Consider the following 15,048-nt stretch of genomic DNA (forward strand, 5'->3'; position numbering starts at 1 on the left):
AATTCCCGATTAGATTTATTAGTGACTATCTTATATTTATGGCCCCTAATTTTGATCTCCCCCACAAGTGGAAACATCTTCTCTACATTTACCCTATCCAATTCCTTCATAATTTTAAAGACCCCTATCAGGTCACCCCTCAGCCTTCCCTTTTCTAGAGAAAAGAGCCCCAGTCTGTTCAATCTTTCTTGATAGTTATAACCGCTCAGTTCTGGGATCATCCTTGTGAATCTTTTTTGCACCTTCTTCAGTGCCTTGAGCACACCTGGTGCCCAACCAGTCTAGTCAGCAATCGGCAGATTCGGCTCAATCACGTCAAGCGTAACCGTGCCTCAATGTCCTAAGCCAAGACAACTGGCCACTCAAGGATCATCCTGGGGAACATGGAAAGAGTTCCAGGGTACACAGCCATGGTGGCTAGAGGCTCTGCAGTAATGGGAATGGACATAAAGTCAGAGTCAGAGGGCAGGAGTAAGCCGGAGCGGGCCTGGGGCTGGAGGATATCGCAGAGGATACCGACCATAGAGCACATATACCAGAAACGCTGTTTACGGAGGTCACGGTCCATCATCAAAGACCCTACCCACCCCAGCCACAGTCTGTTCGCCCTCCTGCCATCTGGGAGATGCTACAGATGCATTCGCACCCGTACGACCAGATTTAGGAACAGCTTCTTTCCCAGGGCTGTCATCCTACTGAACTCCACAAATAAACTCTAAAGCCTGCACATCTGCCAATGCACTTTATTATGGTTAGGTTTATGTTAATGTATTACAAGCCAAATGTATGTTGAATGTTTAAATGTCTTAATCTAAATGTACACTCTCGGGAGCCGCAAGCCTACATTTAGTTGTACTGCACTTGTGCACTAACAATGACAATAAAAGTTGATTTGATTTGATTTGATTTGATTTGATTTGATACAACATGGTCATAGTGGGATTTGAAAATGAGGGCTTCAAAATTTCATGCATTAGTGGGAAGTGTATGTTAGTTTGGTCATCTGGTCTATAGCGCATGGAACAGGAGGCAACCTAATCTGTTATTAGGGACAGATTGACTGAGCACTTGGACAAATATGAGCTGATCAAAGAGAGCCAACGTGGATTTGTAATGGGTAAGTCATGTCTAACGGACCCAGTTGAATTCTTTGAGGAGGTAACTAATGTGGTAGATAAGGGAATATCTATGGATGTTATTTATATGGACTTCCGGAGGATATTCGATAAGATTCCACATAAGAGACTGTTAATAAAATGAGACTGCGTGGAATTGAAGGCAACCTATTGACATTGGTAGGGAATTGGTTAGGAGGTAGGAAACAGAGAGTATGGGTAATGGGTATGTACTCCAATTGGCAGGATGTGACTAGTGGTGTCCCCCAGGGATCTGTATTTGGCCCTTAGCTATTCACTATATTTAATCGATGACTTAGATGAAGGAATGGAGAACCATATATACAAATTTGCTGATGACACTAAGTTAGTTGGCACAGTAAAAAGTGTAGATTAATAGATTTAGTGAGTGGACAAAATGGTGGCAGATGGAGTTCAATGTGGGGAAGTGTGAGGTCATACACTGTAGATCCAAGAAAGATAGATCAGAGTATTTTCTAAATGGTGAGAAGCCAGGAACTGTGGAGGAGCCGAGAGATTTAGAGGTCCATGAACAAAAATCACTAAAAACTAGAGGACAGGTACAAAAAATTATCAAAAAGGCTAACGGAATGTTAGCCTTTATCTCAAGGGGTGCTGGAATAGAACTGGGTGGAAGTTGTGTTACTGTTATATAAAGCTCTGGTTAGACCGCATCGGGAGCGCCGTGTTCAGTTCTGGGCACCGCACCTCACGATGGATATATTGGCCTTGGGGGCGGTGCAGCGCAGAGTCACCAGAATGAAAGGGTTAAATTATGAAGTTGCATAGTCTAGGTTTGTATTCCCTTGAATATAGAAGACTAAGAGGTGATCTAATTGAGGTGTTTAAGACAATTAAAGGAGTTGATAGGGTAGAGAGAAACTATTTCCTCTGCTGAGGGAAGTCCAGAACAAGGGGGCATAACCTTAAAATTAGAGCTAGGCCATTCAAGGGTGACATCAGGAAGCAGTTCGCCACACAAAGGGTGCTAGAAACCTGAAACTCTCTCCCCCAAAAAGCTGTTCAGGCTGGGGGGCAATTGAAAACTTTAAAACTGAGATTGATAGATTTTTGTTAGGCAAGTGTATTAAGGGCTACGGAACCAAGGCGGGTAAATGTAGTTAAGATACAGATCATCCATGACTTAATTGAATAGCGGAACAGGCTCGAGGGGCTGAATGGCCTCCTCTTGTTCCTATGTTCCTAACCTCCTCTGCCAACAATCTCTCCAACTTTTAAAACCTTCTCAAGATCTACCTTTGCTCCCTTTCTATTTCCTCATTTTGTGATGTTCTTTAGATTAAAGACACTTTTGTTAGAGATAAAGATGAATATCTTTTGTTTTCTTTGTGCCATAATAGGGGAGATTTTCTGCTGCATCAGAGCTCATAGGAACATAGGAACACTCTGATCTATCTTACTTAGGCCCAAAGTGGATGACCTCCCAAGTTCCCACACATTTAACTGCATCTGCCACAGTTTTGCCCACTCACTTCATATTAACATCTCTGCAACTTTCTGCTCCCATCTACACTACGTGCTTTTTTTTATTTGCTTATGGGATCTGGGTGTCGCTGGCAAGGCCAGCATTTATTGCCCATCCCTAATTGCCCTTGAGAAGGTGATGGTGAGCCACCTTCTTGAACCGCTGCAGTCCCTGTGGTGAAGGTACTCCCACAGTGCTGTTAGGGAGGGAGTTCCAGGATTTTGGCCCAGCGACGATGAAGGAACGGCGATATACTTCTAAGTCAGGATGGTGTGTGACTTGGTGTTCCCATGCTGCCAGGCAATGACTATCTCCAACAAGCGAGAGTCTAGTCACCTCCCCTTGACATTCAACGGCATTACCATCGCTGAATCCTCCACCATCAATATCTTGGGGGTCACCATTGACCAGAAACCTAACTGGACCAGCCACATAAATACTGTGGCAACAAGAGCAGGTCAGAGGCTGGGTATTCTGCGATGAATGCCACCTAACTTAGTGTCGTCAGCAAATGTGGATATACGGCTCCTTCTTACGAGGAATTTACATACCCCCTGCACCCATAATTTTCTTTTCTTAGCTCCTGTGTTCCCATGATATTCCTATATGGGGGGAAGAGGTATAGCTCTTGCATGTTGTGATGCTAAACAGTAATTATTCCAGTTTCACACTGATTGACTGGCTTGAATTCCCAGCCCACCGGGTACAAAGGTGCCGCTCACAGGACACTACGGCGTTCCCGTGTGTTCATTAACATTTCATCTTTGTATGGGCAACTCCTTCCTTGAATGGATGTGACCTGGAAAATCACATTTCTCCTGTGAGCTGACCTTTTTGGATGATTCTGGGCACAGAGCCATTAGCAAGGTGTTCTAATTTGACATGCAAATTTATCAGATGTTATACATTCCAGCCAGAAATTATTATCCTCTACTTCAAGTGCACTTTGTTTTCACATTACTTTCTTAACTTATCTTAAAGAGCACATGGAATGCACCAGAGTTTGAAGAGCCCATTGACCATAAATCCGGTCAAACGATGCATGAAGCTGAAATGAATAATGATATAATGGACCACCTAGAAAATGTCGCAACCGGATTCTTAAAGATGCTTTTTTGTTTGCCTTGAATCCAATAGGTGGATTTGGACTGATAGTCATATTGTAATCTTGTAGGAGGAGCCTGTGTTCAACATAGAACCTGATATAAACTCCAAGCCTGTCTCTTCTCACAGACGATTTGCCTGTTCGGATGAGGAGTGAGAGCGTGGTCGCTCCTGCTAGTTGCCGATGAAGATGAGGGCTGCCAGTACAGGCTATGTCAATGCTGGTGCTTTCTTCCTGGAAGCTCCCGAGCCCCTGGACCAGCCGAGGGATTGCGGGACCCACATAGCCATCAGTCGAATTCCCAGACCCATGAACGCCTTCATGGTGTGGGCGAAAGATGAGAGGAAGAGGCTGTCTCTGCAGAACCCCAACCTTCAGAACACAGAGCTCAGCAAACTGTTGGGTAAGGATCGAAAGAGCAGGGAATGAACCTGACGTATTGTGTTTTTTGTACTAAAACTGTCTCTCAAAGAAAATAACCACATCTTTGAGACATTCGACAACGTTAGTCTTTAAAATCTATAGATTGTAGAATACTGGCTGTGCCACTTCTTTAATAAGTATATTATATGTAATTTTGAAGACAAATGACAGTTTTTCTTTCTCCTTGTGAGAGGTGCAACACATTACACGACTGTTCACAAGCGTGTGTCAAAACGTGTACTTTACATGTATGTCTGCATATAAGTGTACCTGTGTGTGTGTATTTATGTGTGTAATATGCACACCTGTGTAGCTGCACGTGTGCAACATGTGTATATATGCACTTGGCCGTGTGCATGCAGACGTGTGTATATATGGGCCTACATGTATGTGCAGGTGGGCATTTTTGCATGGTCGACGGTAAAAGAAAAAGAAAGACTCGTATTTATAGCGCGCCTTTCACAACCTCAGGACGTCCCAAAGCGCTTTACACCCAATAAAGGACTCCTGAAGTGTAGTCACTGTTGTAATGTAGGAAACACAGCAACCAATTTGTGCACAGCAAGCTCCCATAAACAGCAATGATATAGTGACCAGATAATCTGTTTTCCTAAGTGATCTTGGTTGAGGGATAAATATTGGCCAGGGGAGGACTCCATGGGATACTTTACATAAGCAAAATACTGCGGATGCTGGAAATCTGAAATAAAAATAGAAAATGCTGGAAACACTCAGCAGGTCAGGCAGCATCTGTGGAGAGAGAAACAGAGTTAACGTTTCAGGTCGATGACCCTTCGTCAGATCCTCCGAATGGCCTCCTTCTGTTCTATGATTCTATGATCATAAACATGTAAAAATACAACTGATGGCTGGCATTGCACTGACAGCCAACACTTGACTTCACCACCTGTAGAGCATTGAGTTTTTACTCCTATTGGGAGACCTATTCTAAATTTTACTGATTTTTTAAAAGTACCATAGGCAAGATAATCAGAGTGACGTCTGTAACATGTTGGCGTGCTAGGTTTTTTATACAGTTTCTAAAGCATAAATAAACTTCAAACATTTTGTTTAAGACTGGTTCTGGTAAAACCACTAATCATTGGCACTACTGAAATTCTGAAAAATCGTCAGTCTCAGATTCTCACCTTCAGACCTCAATATAATTCCAGTCCTTTAAATTTATTCGGTTTTACTTTGAGACCTGATTTGTTTCAACTAATTTCTTCTGTGATTTACTCTCTTTCTCTCCCTTAAATCAACCTGCAGACACCCAGCAGCAAAGGTCAAAGGGAGCCAAAGATTGGAGCTTTTAAAAACTGTATAAATGTCAATAGTGAGTTAGAAAAAAGACACAAGTGTCACTATGTAAACCAGCATCTAATTTCTTTCTAAATAGGGAAAGGTAGAAAAAATATAAAATTGAATTTAACTATCAGGAAAGACTGAACAGGTTGGGGCTCTTTTCTTGAGAAAAGAGAAGGCTGAGGGGTGACCTGATAGAGGTCTCTAAGATTCTGAAAGGTTTGATAGGATAGACATAAAGAAGGGGGGAGAAATTGGGTGGAGCCGCAAACGGGGCGCCAAGCTCGCCTGGGCGCCGGAATTAGCGCAGCGATCGGAGCAGTTGCGACCGCCGGAAATTCAGCTTGAGCGCCCCAAGAGGGACACGGGGCGAGGCTTGAGGTGCTCCGCGTCCCTCTTAGGGCGCTGAAACTGAATATCGCAGCGCAACGTGCCGCAGCGCCACACGCTGCGGCACGGCGCGCTGCGGTACTGCAGGCCTTCCTCCCATTCTTAAGGGGGAGGGGCCTGCACCAGCGCGATGAGCGATCGCGAGTGCCGGCAAAAGAGCCCGGCACCGAGGAGAAGTGCCGGGCTCTCGGAAAGCAGCCGGCACTGCCGCGGGGGGAGATCAGGAGGCTGGGGACGGAGGTGCTGGCAGGCGGCCGCCGAAAAAAACGGCCACCCGCACCTCCACCTTAATTTGCGCCACTGCCGCCACAGGTAGGCCCCGTGAACCGGGCGCGATTTGCGAACGGCGCTACAGAGGTGGGCGCTACCAAATATCGAGATCGAGGCGGTAGCGGGGCGCTGCGCGCACCGATGACGTCATCGGTAGTGGCGCAGCGCAACAGGCTAACACCGCCATTAGCGCCCCAGCTAAATATCGCGGGAGGCGTGGCCAGTGGCGCTAAAGCCACTGAGTACCCTCTTTAGGTGCTAACTGGTGGCACAGCCCACCAAATTTCTAGGCCAAGATGTTTCCACTTGTGGGGGCGACCAGAACTAGGGGCCATAAATATAAGATAGACTGTAATAAATCCAATAAGGAATTCAAGAGAAACTTCTTTACCCAGAAAGTGGCGCAAACGTGGAACTCGCTACCACAGGGCGTAGTTGAGGGGAATAGCGCAGATGCATTTAAGGGGAAGCTAGTTAAGTACATGAGGGAGAAAGGAATTGAAGGATATGTTGATGGGGTTAGATGAAGAGGGGTGGGAAGGAGGCTCGTGTGAAGCATAAACACCAGCATGGATCTATAGGGCTGAATGGCCAGTTTCTGTACTGTAAATTCTATGTAATTCAATGAATTTTGTAAATCAAACCACAGAGGAAATTATTTGAAACAAATTAGGTGGCAAAGTAAAAGAGAATAAATGTGAAGAACAGGAATTATATTAGATATGCATTAGAGTGCACACAGAAGATAGTAGCGAGCAGGATAGCTGGCCAAGGAGAGACTCTATTATCCCATGAACATGTTATGCGTTTGTACAACCGACAAAGGGAAACTTTTGTCTTCACGGGCTGCACCAATATGTAAGGTGGAGTCCCAGCAGATACATACGGAAAGTTGCACCATTAATGTGCAAATAGCCATTAATTTGCATATCTCCAGTTGCTGATACTATCAAAGCTGGATCAACTGGTTTGCAATTTATTCACTAATGAGAGACACCTAGGGGTCGAGTTACCGCTTGTTATATCAGCGCAATCTGGGCGCAATCGGCTGAACCAGCGCAAAGGATCGTGAATTTTAAGCGTGTGTAAATCATCGCCTTTAAACCAAAGGTTTTAAGGGATCAGGGGCGAAGGCAGGTATTTGGAGTTCGGTCACAGATCAGCCATGCTCTCATTTAATGGTGGAACAGGCTCGAGGAGTTAATGGCCGATGTTCCTAAGTAAGTGAGTTACGCCCAAAACCACTCCCGCTTGCGTTTTCCGTGATCTTTTACGCTGGTTTAAGATTAATATCACCCGAATCAAGCCCCGCTACACTAAACTGGCCATACCCCCAGACCAATTTCCACGACCGGTGGGCGCCGCGGGGACTGGAGTGCATCATCAACCCGGATAACCAAATTTTAATTTGATTTGTTAAGTTTTAGTTGAACTTTTGTTTACAGTCAGTTTGTTTGTTTTTTTGGTACGAACAAAAAGAGTACCCCCAGACCGAAACTTCGAGATTCTGTCAATTGCGCTGGTTCGGGAAGGTTCTTCAAATTGCGCTCATTTTCTGAGGCGCACAGGCACTAGTAGGCACGCTTACAAAGTGTTTCATTCACAAAGAAATGGACTAGTGTACACCGATGAAACTAGTAAATGGTTCGGTATTGGGGTTTTTTTAAGTCATTTTCAGTGATTTTTAATCAGGTTACTCACAGGTGGAGGACTGGACACACTTGTTAAAAATGCTTATTTTTTGGTGATTAAACCCATTTTCAGCTGTATTAATAAAACCGCACCAGGTTACCGCTCTTAAATACATCAAAGAATGCTTTTGAATGGAAAGAAAATAATAAGAAACGATTACATTCTTTTACGCTGCGCTGGTTCATGGAAGATCTCATGTTTGTGATTATGCAAATGAATTTTGGTGGAAACTTGTGGGGTAACCTAATGAGTGCATTATGGGCACAATTTCCCGATTGCGCCCAAAGCGGAAACGCTACCACCTTCTATAAATCCTCTCTTTTAAACCAGATTCTGAATCTCATGGCGGGGAATTTAAAGGCCTAGAAATTTGATTGCGTGGCGCGTGTTTTTCAGGTGAAAATCGAGCACTGCAGGGCCCAATATGGTGTGCGGTGTACATGCACTCACTCCGCACTGCAACTGTACCACACGCCGTATTGGTTATGCAAATTGGGGGGCCTAACCCCTGTTTCAGGCCCATTGTATCGGCTGTGGCTCAGTGGGTAGCACTCTCACCTCTGAATCAGCAAGTTGTGGGTTCGTGTCCCACTCCAGAGACTGGAGCACATAAACTAGGCTGATACTCCAGTGCGGTACTGAGGGAGTGCTGCACTGTCACAAGTGGCATCTTTCGGATGAGACGTTAAACCGAGGCCCCGTCTGCTCTCTCAGGTGGATGTAAAAGACCCCATGCCACTATTTTGAAGAAGAGCAGGGGAGTTATCCCTGGCGTCCTGGCCAAAATTTATCCTCAACCAACATCACTAAATCAGATGATCTGGTCATAATATTATTGCTGTTTGTGGGAGCTTGCTGTGCACAAATTGGCTGCCACGTTTCCTACATTACAACAGTGACTACGCTTCAAAAGGAGTTATTGTCTGTAAAGTGCTTTGGGACATCCTGAGGTCGTGAAAGGCACTATATAAATACGAGTCTTTCTTTTCTTTGGGAAATTGGTAGGAAATTAACACTGTTAATGAATTGAATGAAGAGGTCCTCGGGTCCTCTTCGACCCCCACCACCCCCTGATGCACGGCGCACACGATGGCCTAATCCGAATACTGTTGCCATCATAGGACCCCGATTTCCATATTAAATGGGCCTACCTTCTGACTCCAAGGACCGGCAACCGGCGGTAGATCTCGGCGAACATTGCCGCGGTCATGGTCCCGGTGGTATCAGGGTGATAGGTCATTGCCGCCCACCACCCCCCCCCACCATTTTCGGGAACACTAACGCCCCATTCCTCCCAGGCAGAAGCAGTGAAAATTCAGCCCTATAGTGTGGGAAAGATGAAAAGGGGGAATTGGATAGTTGTGTGAGGGAATGGGCGACTGGGATTTCTTGGGGATTGCACAGGGTGAGTGTCAGTTCTGGTCCTATGTTCCTAAGTTTCAAAGTAAGAGTAAGCAGGTCAAAGAGATAAGCAATAGAAACGGAAAATGCTGGTCAGGCAGCATCTGTGGAGAGAGAAACAAAGGTAACATTTCATTTCTGACGGAAGCTCAGGACCTGAAACGTTAAGTCTGTTTCTCTCTCCACAGATGCTGCCTGACCTGCTGAGTATTTCCAGCATTGTCTGTTTATATTTCAGCTTTCCAGCATCTGCAGTGTGTTGCCTTTTGTTAAAGAGATAGGCACCCTTCCCTAACTTCAGCACAGTCAATCACAGTCTAATATTCTGAAGGACAGGATAAATCATCATTTAGAAAGGCACGGATTAATCAAGGATAGTCAGCACGGATTTGTTAAGGGAAGGTCGTGTCTGACAAACTTGATTGAACTTTTTGAGGAGGTAACAAGGAGGGTAGATGAGGGTAGTGCGTTTGATGTAGTGTATATGGACTTTAGCAAGGCTTTTGATAAGGTTCCACATGGCAGACTGGTCACGAAGTTAAAAGCCCATGGGATCCAGGGCAAAGTGTCATGTTGGATTCAAAACTGGCTCGGAGACAGGAAGCAGAGGGTAATGGTTGATGGGTGTTTTTGTGACTGGAAGGCTGTTTCCAGTGGGGTTCCGCAGGGCTCAGTACTAGGTCCCTTGCTTTTTGTGGTATATATCAACGATCTTGACTTGAATATAGGGGGTTTGATTAAGAAGTTTGCAGATGATACTTAAATCGGCTGTGTGGTTGATACTGAAGAAGGAAGCTGTAGACTGCAGGAAGATATCAATAAATTGGTCAGGTGGGCAGAACAGTGGCAAATGGAATTCAATCCGGAGAAGTGTGAGATGATGCATTTGGGGAGGGCTAACAAGGAAAGGGAATACACATTAAATGGTAGGACACTGAGTAGTGTAGAGGAACAAAGAGACCATGGAGTGCATGTCCACAGATTCCTGAAGGTAGCAGGCCAAGTAGATAAGGTGGTTAAGAAGGCATACGGAATGCTTGCCTTTATTTGCCATGGCAAATAAAGGCAGGGGGGTTATGCTTCATTTGTTATTATGCTTATAAAACACTAGTTAGAGTACTGCGTGCAGTTCTGGTCACCACATTACAGGAAAGATGTGATTGCACTATGGAGGGTACAGAGGAGATTTACAAGGATGTTGCCGGGAGTAGAGAATCTTAGCTATGAGGAAAGACTGGATAGGCTGGGTCTGTTTTCCTTGGAACAGAGGAGGCTGAGGGGAGACCTTATTGAGGTGTATAAAATTATGAGGGGCATAGATAAAGTGGATAGAAAGGACATATTTCCCTTAGCAGAGGGGTCAAAAACCAGGGAGCACTGATTTAAAGTATTCAGTGGAAGGTTTAGAGGGGATTTGAGGGGAAATTTCTTCACCCAGAGGGTTCTGGGGGTCTGGAACTCACTGCCTGAAAGGGTGGTAGAGGCAGGAACCCTAACCACATTTACAAAGTACTTGGACGTGCACTTGGGATGCTCTAACCTGCAGGGCTACGGACCAAGAGTTGGGAAGTGGGATTAGGCTGGATAGCTCTTTGTTGGCCGGCGCGGACACGATGGGCCGAAATGGCCTCCTTCCGTGCTGTAACTTTCTATGATTCTATGATAAAACTGACAGGTAAGTCTAATGGAGCAGTGTGCCGTACAAAGGCCCAGGACTTGATCCCTGGTCTGTGCTGAGTTAGCTGATCTAAGCAGGAGTCTCCACTGCATCATCCAAATTGGCTTCAACCATTCAGTGCTGGAAAGCAAGTGCACATGGGCATTGAATGAGAATAGGAGCAAACTCCATTTTGTTGCGCTTGATGGTCAAGTGACCTCCCAGCACACACTTGCCATGTGATGAACAGTCACTTCAATGAGTTATCCACAGGATCCAGAGAGAGTGAGAACCATTATGAAAAGAGGGGAGGACAACAACAACTACTTGCATTTATATAGCGCCTTTAACGTAGTAAAAACATACCAAGGCACTTCACAGGGGCGATTATCAAACAGAATTTGACACCAAGTCACATAAGAAGATATTAGGACAGCTGACCAAAAGCTTGGTCAACTAGGTTTTAAGGAGCATCTTAAAGGAGGAGAGAGAGGTAGGGAGGAGGAGAGGTTTAAGGAGGGAATTCCAGAGCTTAGGGCCTAGGCAGCTGAAGGCACAGCCGGCGATAGTGGAGCCATTAAAATCTTAAAGTGCATTTCTCGCACCATCTCCAGTTAGTTTCAATGTTTCTCCTTCTTTCATTTTTCAGGGCGGTGCTGGAAATCGCTTACTGTGGTGCAGAAGCGGCCACACATCCTGGAAGCAGAGAGGCTGCGGGTGGAACACATGCTGGAATATCCCAACTACAAGTACAGGCCGCGACGGAAAAGCCAAACCCGTGGCCCTTACAGGAATGGCCTTTCCATTCACAGGGATAGCACTGACCAACAGGAATCGGCTGGCCCTCAAGACAAGAATCCTCCCATCGACACACAGGCAATGGACCATATCCCTCCCCCAAACCTACCCCCGGAACTATACTCACCATCCAGCAAGCAGGAAATGTTCCCCTTCGGGAAACGACCTCCAGTCGTCAGTGGGCAACTTACTCAGCCACAGCACGCATCAGAAATGGGGAGTGGGCTGACAGGGATGGACTGGCCAATGTCTCATCCGGTTTATAGACTTCCTCGGCCCGACTGGAGTCTATACTGCAGCCAATCCCACCAGACCACCCCACTGCCCCCTCCCCACGATACGACGCTGTGTTACCACAATGCGGCAGCAGGAGCCTCTCCATTCCTCGGGACTTTAGCCCACTGCTGCGGTCAGATCCATCAAGCTCCACAACCGGTGAACAACTTGGAAGTCCTGGACAGTTTGTGCTACACTGACCTGCTGGCTGATGTGGATCGTAATGAATTTGACCAGTACCTCAACAACGACTCATGGCCCGATCCACTTGGCCATCTACTGAATGAAAAGGTCTTTGGGAGCGATGACACTGCTGAAACTGATCTTGTGTCTGTGTTGGCCGATGTGAACACAGCCTGTTACAATGCCATTTCCAGATTCATTTGATGCAGTCTCATAGTGACACTCCCAGTGCAGTACTGAGGGAGCGCCACACTATCGGAGGTGCCGTCTTTCAACTGAAACGTTAAACTGAGCACCCATCTACCCTCTCCGGTGGATGTAAAAGATCCCATGGGACTAGTCGAAGAAAAGCAAGGGAGTTCTCCCGGTGTCCTGGTCCAATATTTATCACTCAACCAACATCATTAAAAAACAGATGACCTGATCATTACCACATTGCTGTTTGTGGGACTTTGCTCTGCGCACATTGGCTGCCGCGTTTCCTACATTACAGCAGTGACTACACTTCAAAAGTATTTCATTGGCTGTAAAGCGTTTAAGGACGTCCAGAGGTTGCTATATAAATGCATGTCTGTCTGTCTGTCTGTCTGTCTGTCTTTCTTTCTTTCTTCCTTTCTTTATTTCTTTCTTTCTTTCTCAGCCAGTGAATACATCAAATGGAAGTGACAGCTTTGTAAGTACTTTGTTATGGAAAGAAAGGTACAAAATATTACTGTGTACGCCACAGCAATAGTGAATAGGTAATAGCGTTTAGGTAATCAACCAATAAATGCATTGACGTATTAGCTTCAGGTTTATGCTAAAAATGTTGTTTTATGCTGCTAGGGAATAACAGTTGAAGAACAAGTCAATGTGGGTCATCCTGGTGGGCCTCCTATGTGCAGAGTTACAATGGGAGCAGCTTACTTGCTCATCTGGGGGGTGTAGGGAGGTTGAAAAGAAGTAGAGAAAAAAAGACAAGGAATATTGGAGGACAATGTTCTTAAAAAAGTAAAGGATTAACACTAGGACTTGATTCTCTGGTACATTTTATAGGTAGGGCCATATTATTTGGTCTAGTTACTGTGGTTATTGCCTTAAGCAATAGGGATTGGGATGTCGGGGGTCGGTAGAAGGTGCTGGAATCAGTAAAAGGAGTCGAAGAGAGATCTGCTATTTAACTAATGGGGATTGGGTAACGAGAAAGCAGATGATGTCTAAGTTGGTGCTAAAGTATAAGGAAAGGTTTAGTCTTTCTTGATGAGCTGTGCAAAATCTGGCACCAGTTTATCGACTAGGGTTATGTAGGAGAATCAGAAGAACAGCAGTAAGTAGTTTCATTGGTGACGTAAGAAAATGAGTGGGCACTGAGCTCTCTTTCCATGGAGGCAACTTCTCATTGACCTTGAAATTTCGCCGTGCAATATTCTCACGCAACCCTTTAACTCATTTGTATGAAATTCCTTGCTTCACCATTTTACGAGAGTGTTTCCCCTGTTTATTCTAAATGGGTTAAGGCCTCCGACAAAATAAAATATCAAGGAATTTCAGATGGAAGTTTAAGCGCCCATAAGCCAGTAACACACTAGTACGATAGCAAAATACTGCGGATGCTGGAAATCCGAAATAACAACAGAAAATGCTGGAAAAACTCAGCAGGCCAGGCAACATCCGTGGAGAGAGAAATAGAGTCAACGTTTCAAGGCCATTGAGATCATGGATAGATTAGCGAGCCCTTGACAGTGACTGCCCGGGAAGTGCTAAAGGGGTGGAACTCGAAGCAAAGAGACATAAGGGTGAATTGTTCAAGGCTATGCTCCCAGCACTGAGCCTAGCTTAATGGGAGCATGTATCAGAGGGTCTGAGGAGGCGATCCATGCTCCTGATTCTCCACTCCCAACTTTTCAGTGATTCCTGGAGTGTAGACTTGCAGAACCTATCTTAAAGCTTGAAGACTACGTCGATATTGGCAGCACAAGGGCTCATCTAGCCGAACACAATGGCAAGAATTTAGGGAAGGAAGTTCCTCTGGAGTCTCTCAGATTATTAATAAAATAGCAAAATACTGCGGATGCTGGAAATCTGAAATAACAACAGAAAATGCTGGAAAGACTCAGCAGGTCGGGCAGCCTCGAGGAGAGAGAAACAGAGTCAACGTTTCGAGTCGAGGACCCTTCGTCAGAACTGGATTTTTAAGCAGGGGCAGTGGCAGGGACAGGGAGGAGGGGAGGAAAGAACAAAGGGAAGGTCGGTGATAGGCTGGAAGGCAGGAGAGATTGACTGACAAAAGGGATGATGGTGCAAGGCAAACAGAGAGGTAATGGGACAAGTTAAGAAACAAAAGATTATTGCCTGGAGCTCAGGTCCTCAGACAACAGGAATGCATGGATGGTGAATTGTGGCCCATGTCCTTTCTGGGGAATTAACTTGCTGGGGATAATTTCCCGAGATCGTGCTGGCAGCAGGGAACTACGACCATTGTCCACGCCTGTCGGGAAATCACCACTGCCCCCCCGCAATTTTCCAGACTCAAAAGAGCAACACTACTAATTCTACACAAATAACAACAGAAAATGCTGGAAAAACTCAGCAGGTCAGGCAACATCCGTGGAGAGAAATTTGAGTTGACGTTTCGGGTTGGACCCTTCTTCGAAACTGGCTTTTGAAGAAGGGTCCAACCCGAAACGTCAACTCAAATTTCTCTCCACGGATGTTGCCTGACCTGCTGAGTTTTTCCAGCATTTTCTGTTGTTATTTCGGATTTCCAACATCTGCAGTATTTTGCTATCGTACTAATTCTACACAGGCTCATTGAACAGTTAGACACAAACCGGTCAATCTAGGTGTTGGTTAAATGGGGGAAGGGAACCAATAATGTCATAAAGCTACAACTTCAGAGGAAAGATCATGAAATTAACACTTTTAAGGATGTGGAAAAACAGCTCCT

The 15,048-nt window shown here is 45.4% G+C and overlaps 1 protein-coding gene across 1 annotated transcript; it reads left to right on the forward strand.

Annotated features, from left to right (window-relative positions):
- The first annotated feature begins 3,705 nt into the window (after positions 1–3,705).
- On the forward strand, positions 3,706–14,754 carry LOC147103298 (transcription factor SOX-7-like). Its single transcript, XM_085963149.1, has 2 exons — positions 3,706–4,130; positions 11,515–14,754. The coding sequence occupies exons 1-2, from the start codon at positions 3,911–3,913 to the stop codon at positions 12,324–12,326; spliced, it is 1,032 nt and encodes a 343-aa protein (XP_085819275.1). The 5' UTR covers positions 3,706–3,910; the 3' UTR covers positions 12,327–14,754.
- The last annotated feature ends 294 nt before the right edge of the window (positions 14,755–15,048 follow it).

The sequence above is a fragment of the Somniosus microcephalus genome, chromosome 20, assembly GCF_052327205.1.
Source record: "Somniosus microcephalus isolate GS21.2 chromosome 20, FLI_Smic_1.0, whole genome shotgun sequence".
NCBI classification, from domain to species: Eukaryota; Metazoa; Chordata; class Chondrichthyes; order Squaliformes; family Somniosidae; genus Somniosus; species Somniosus microcephalus.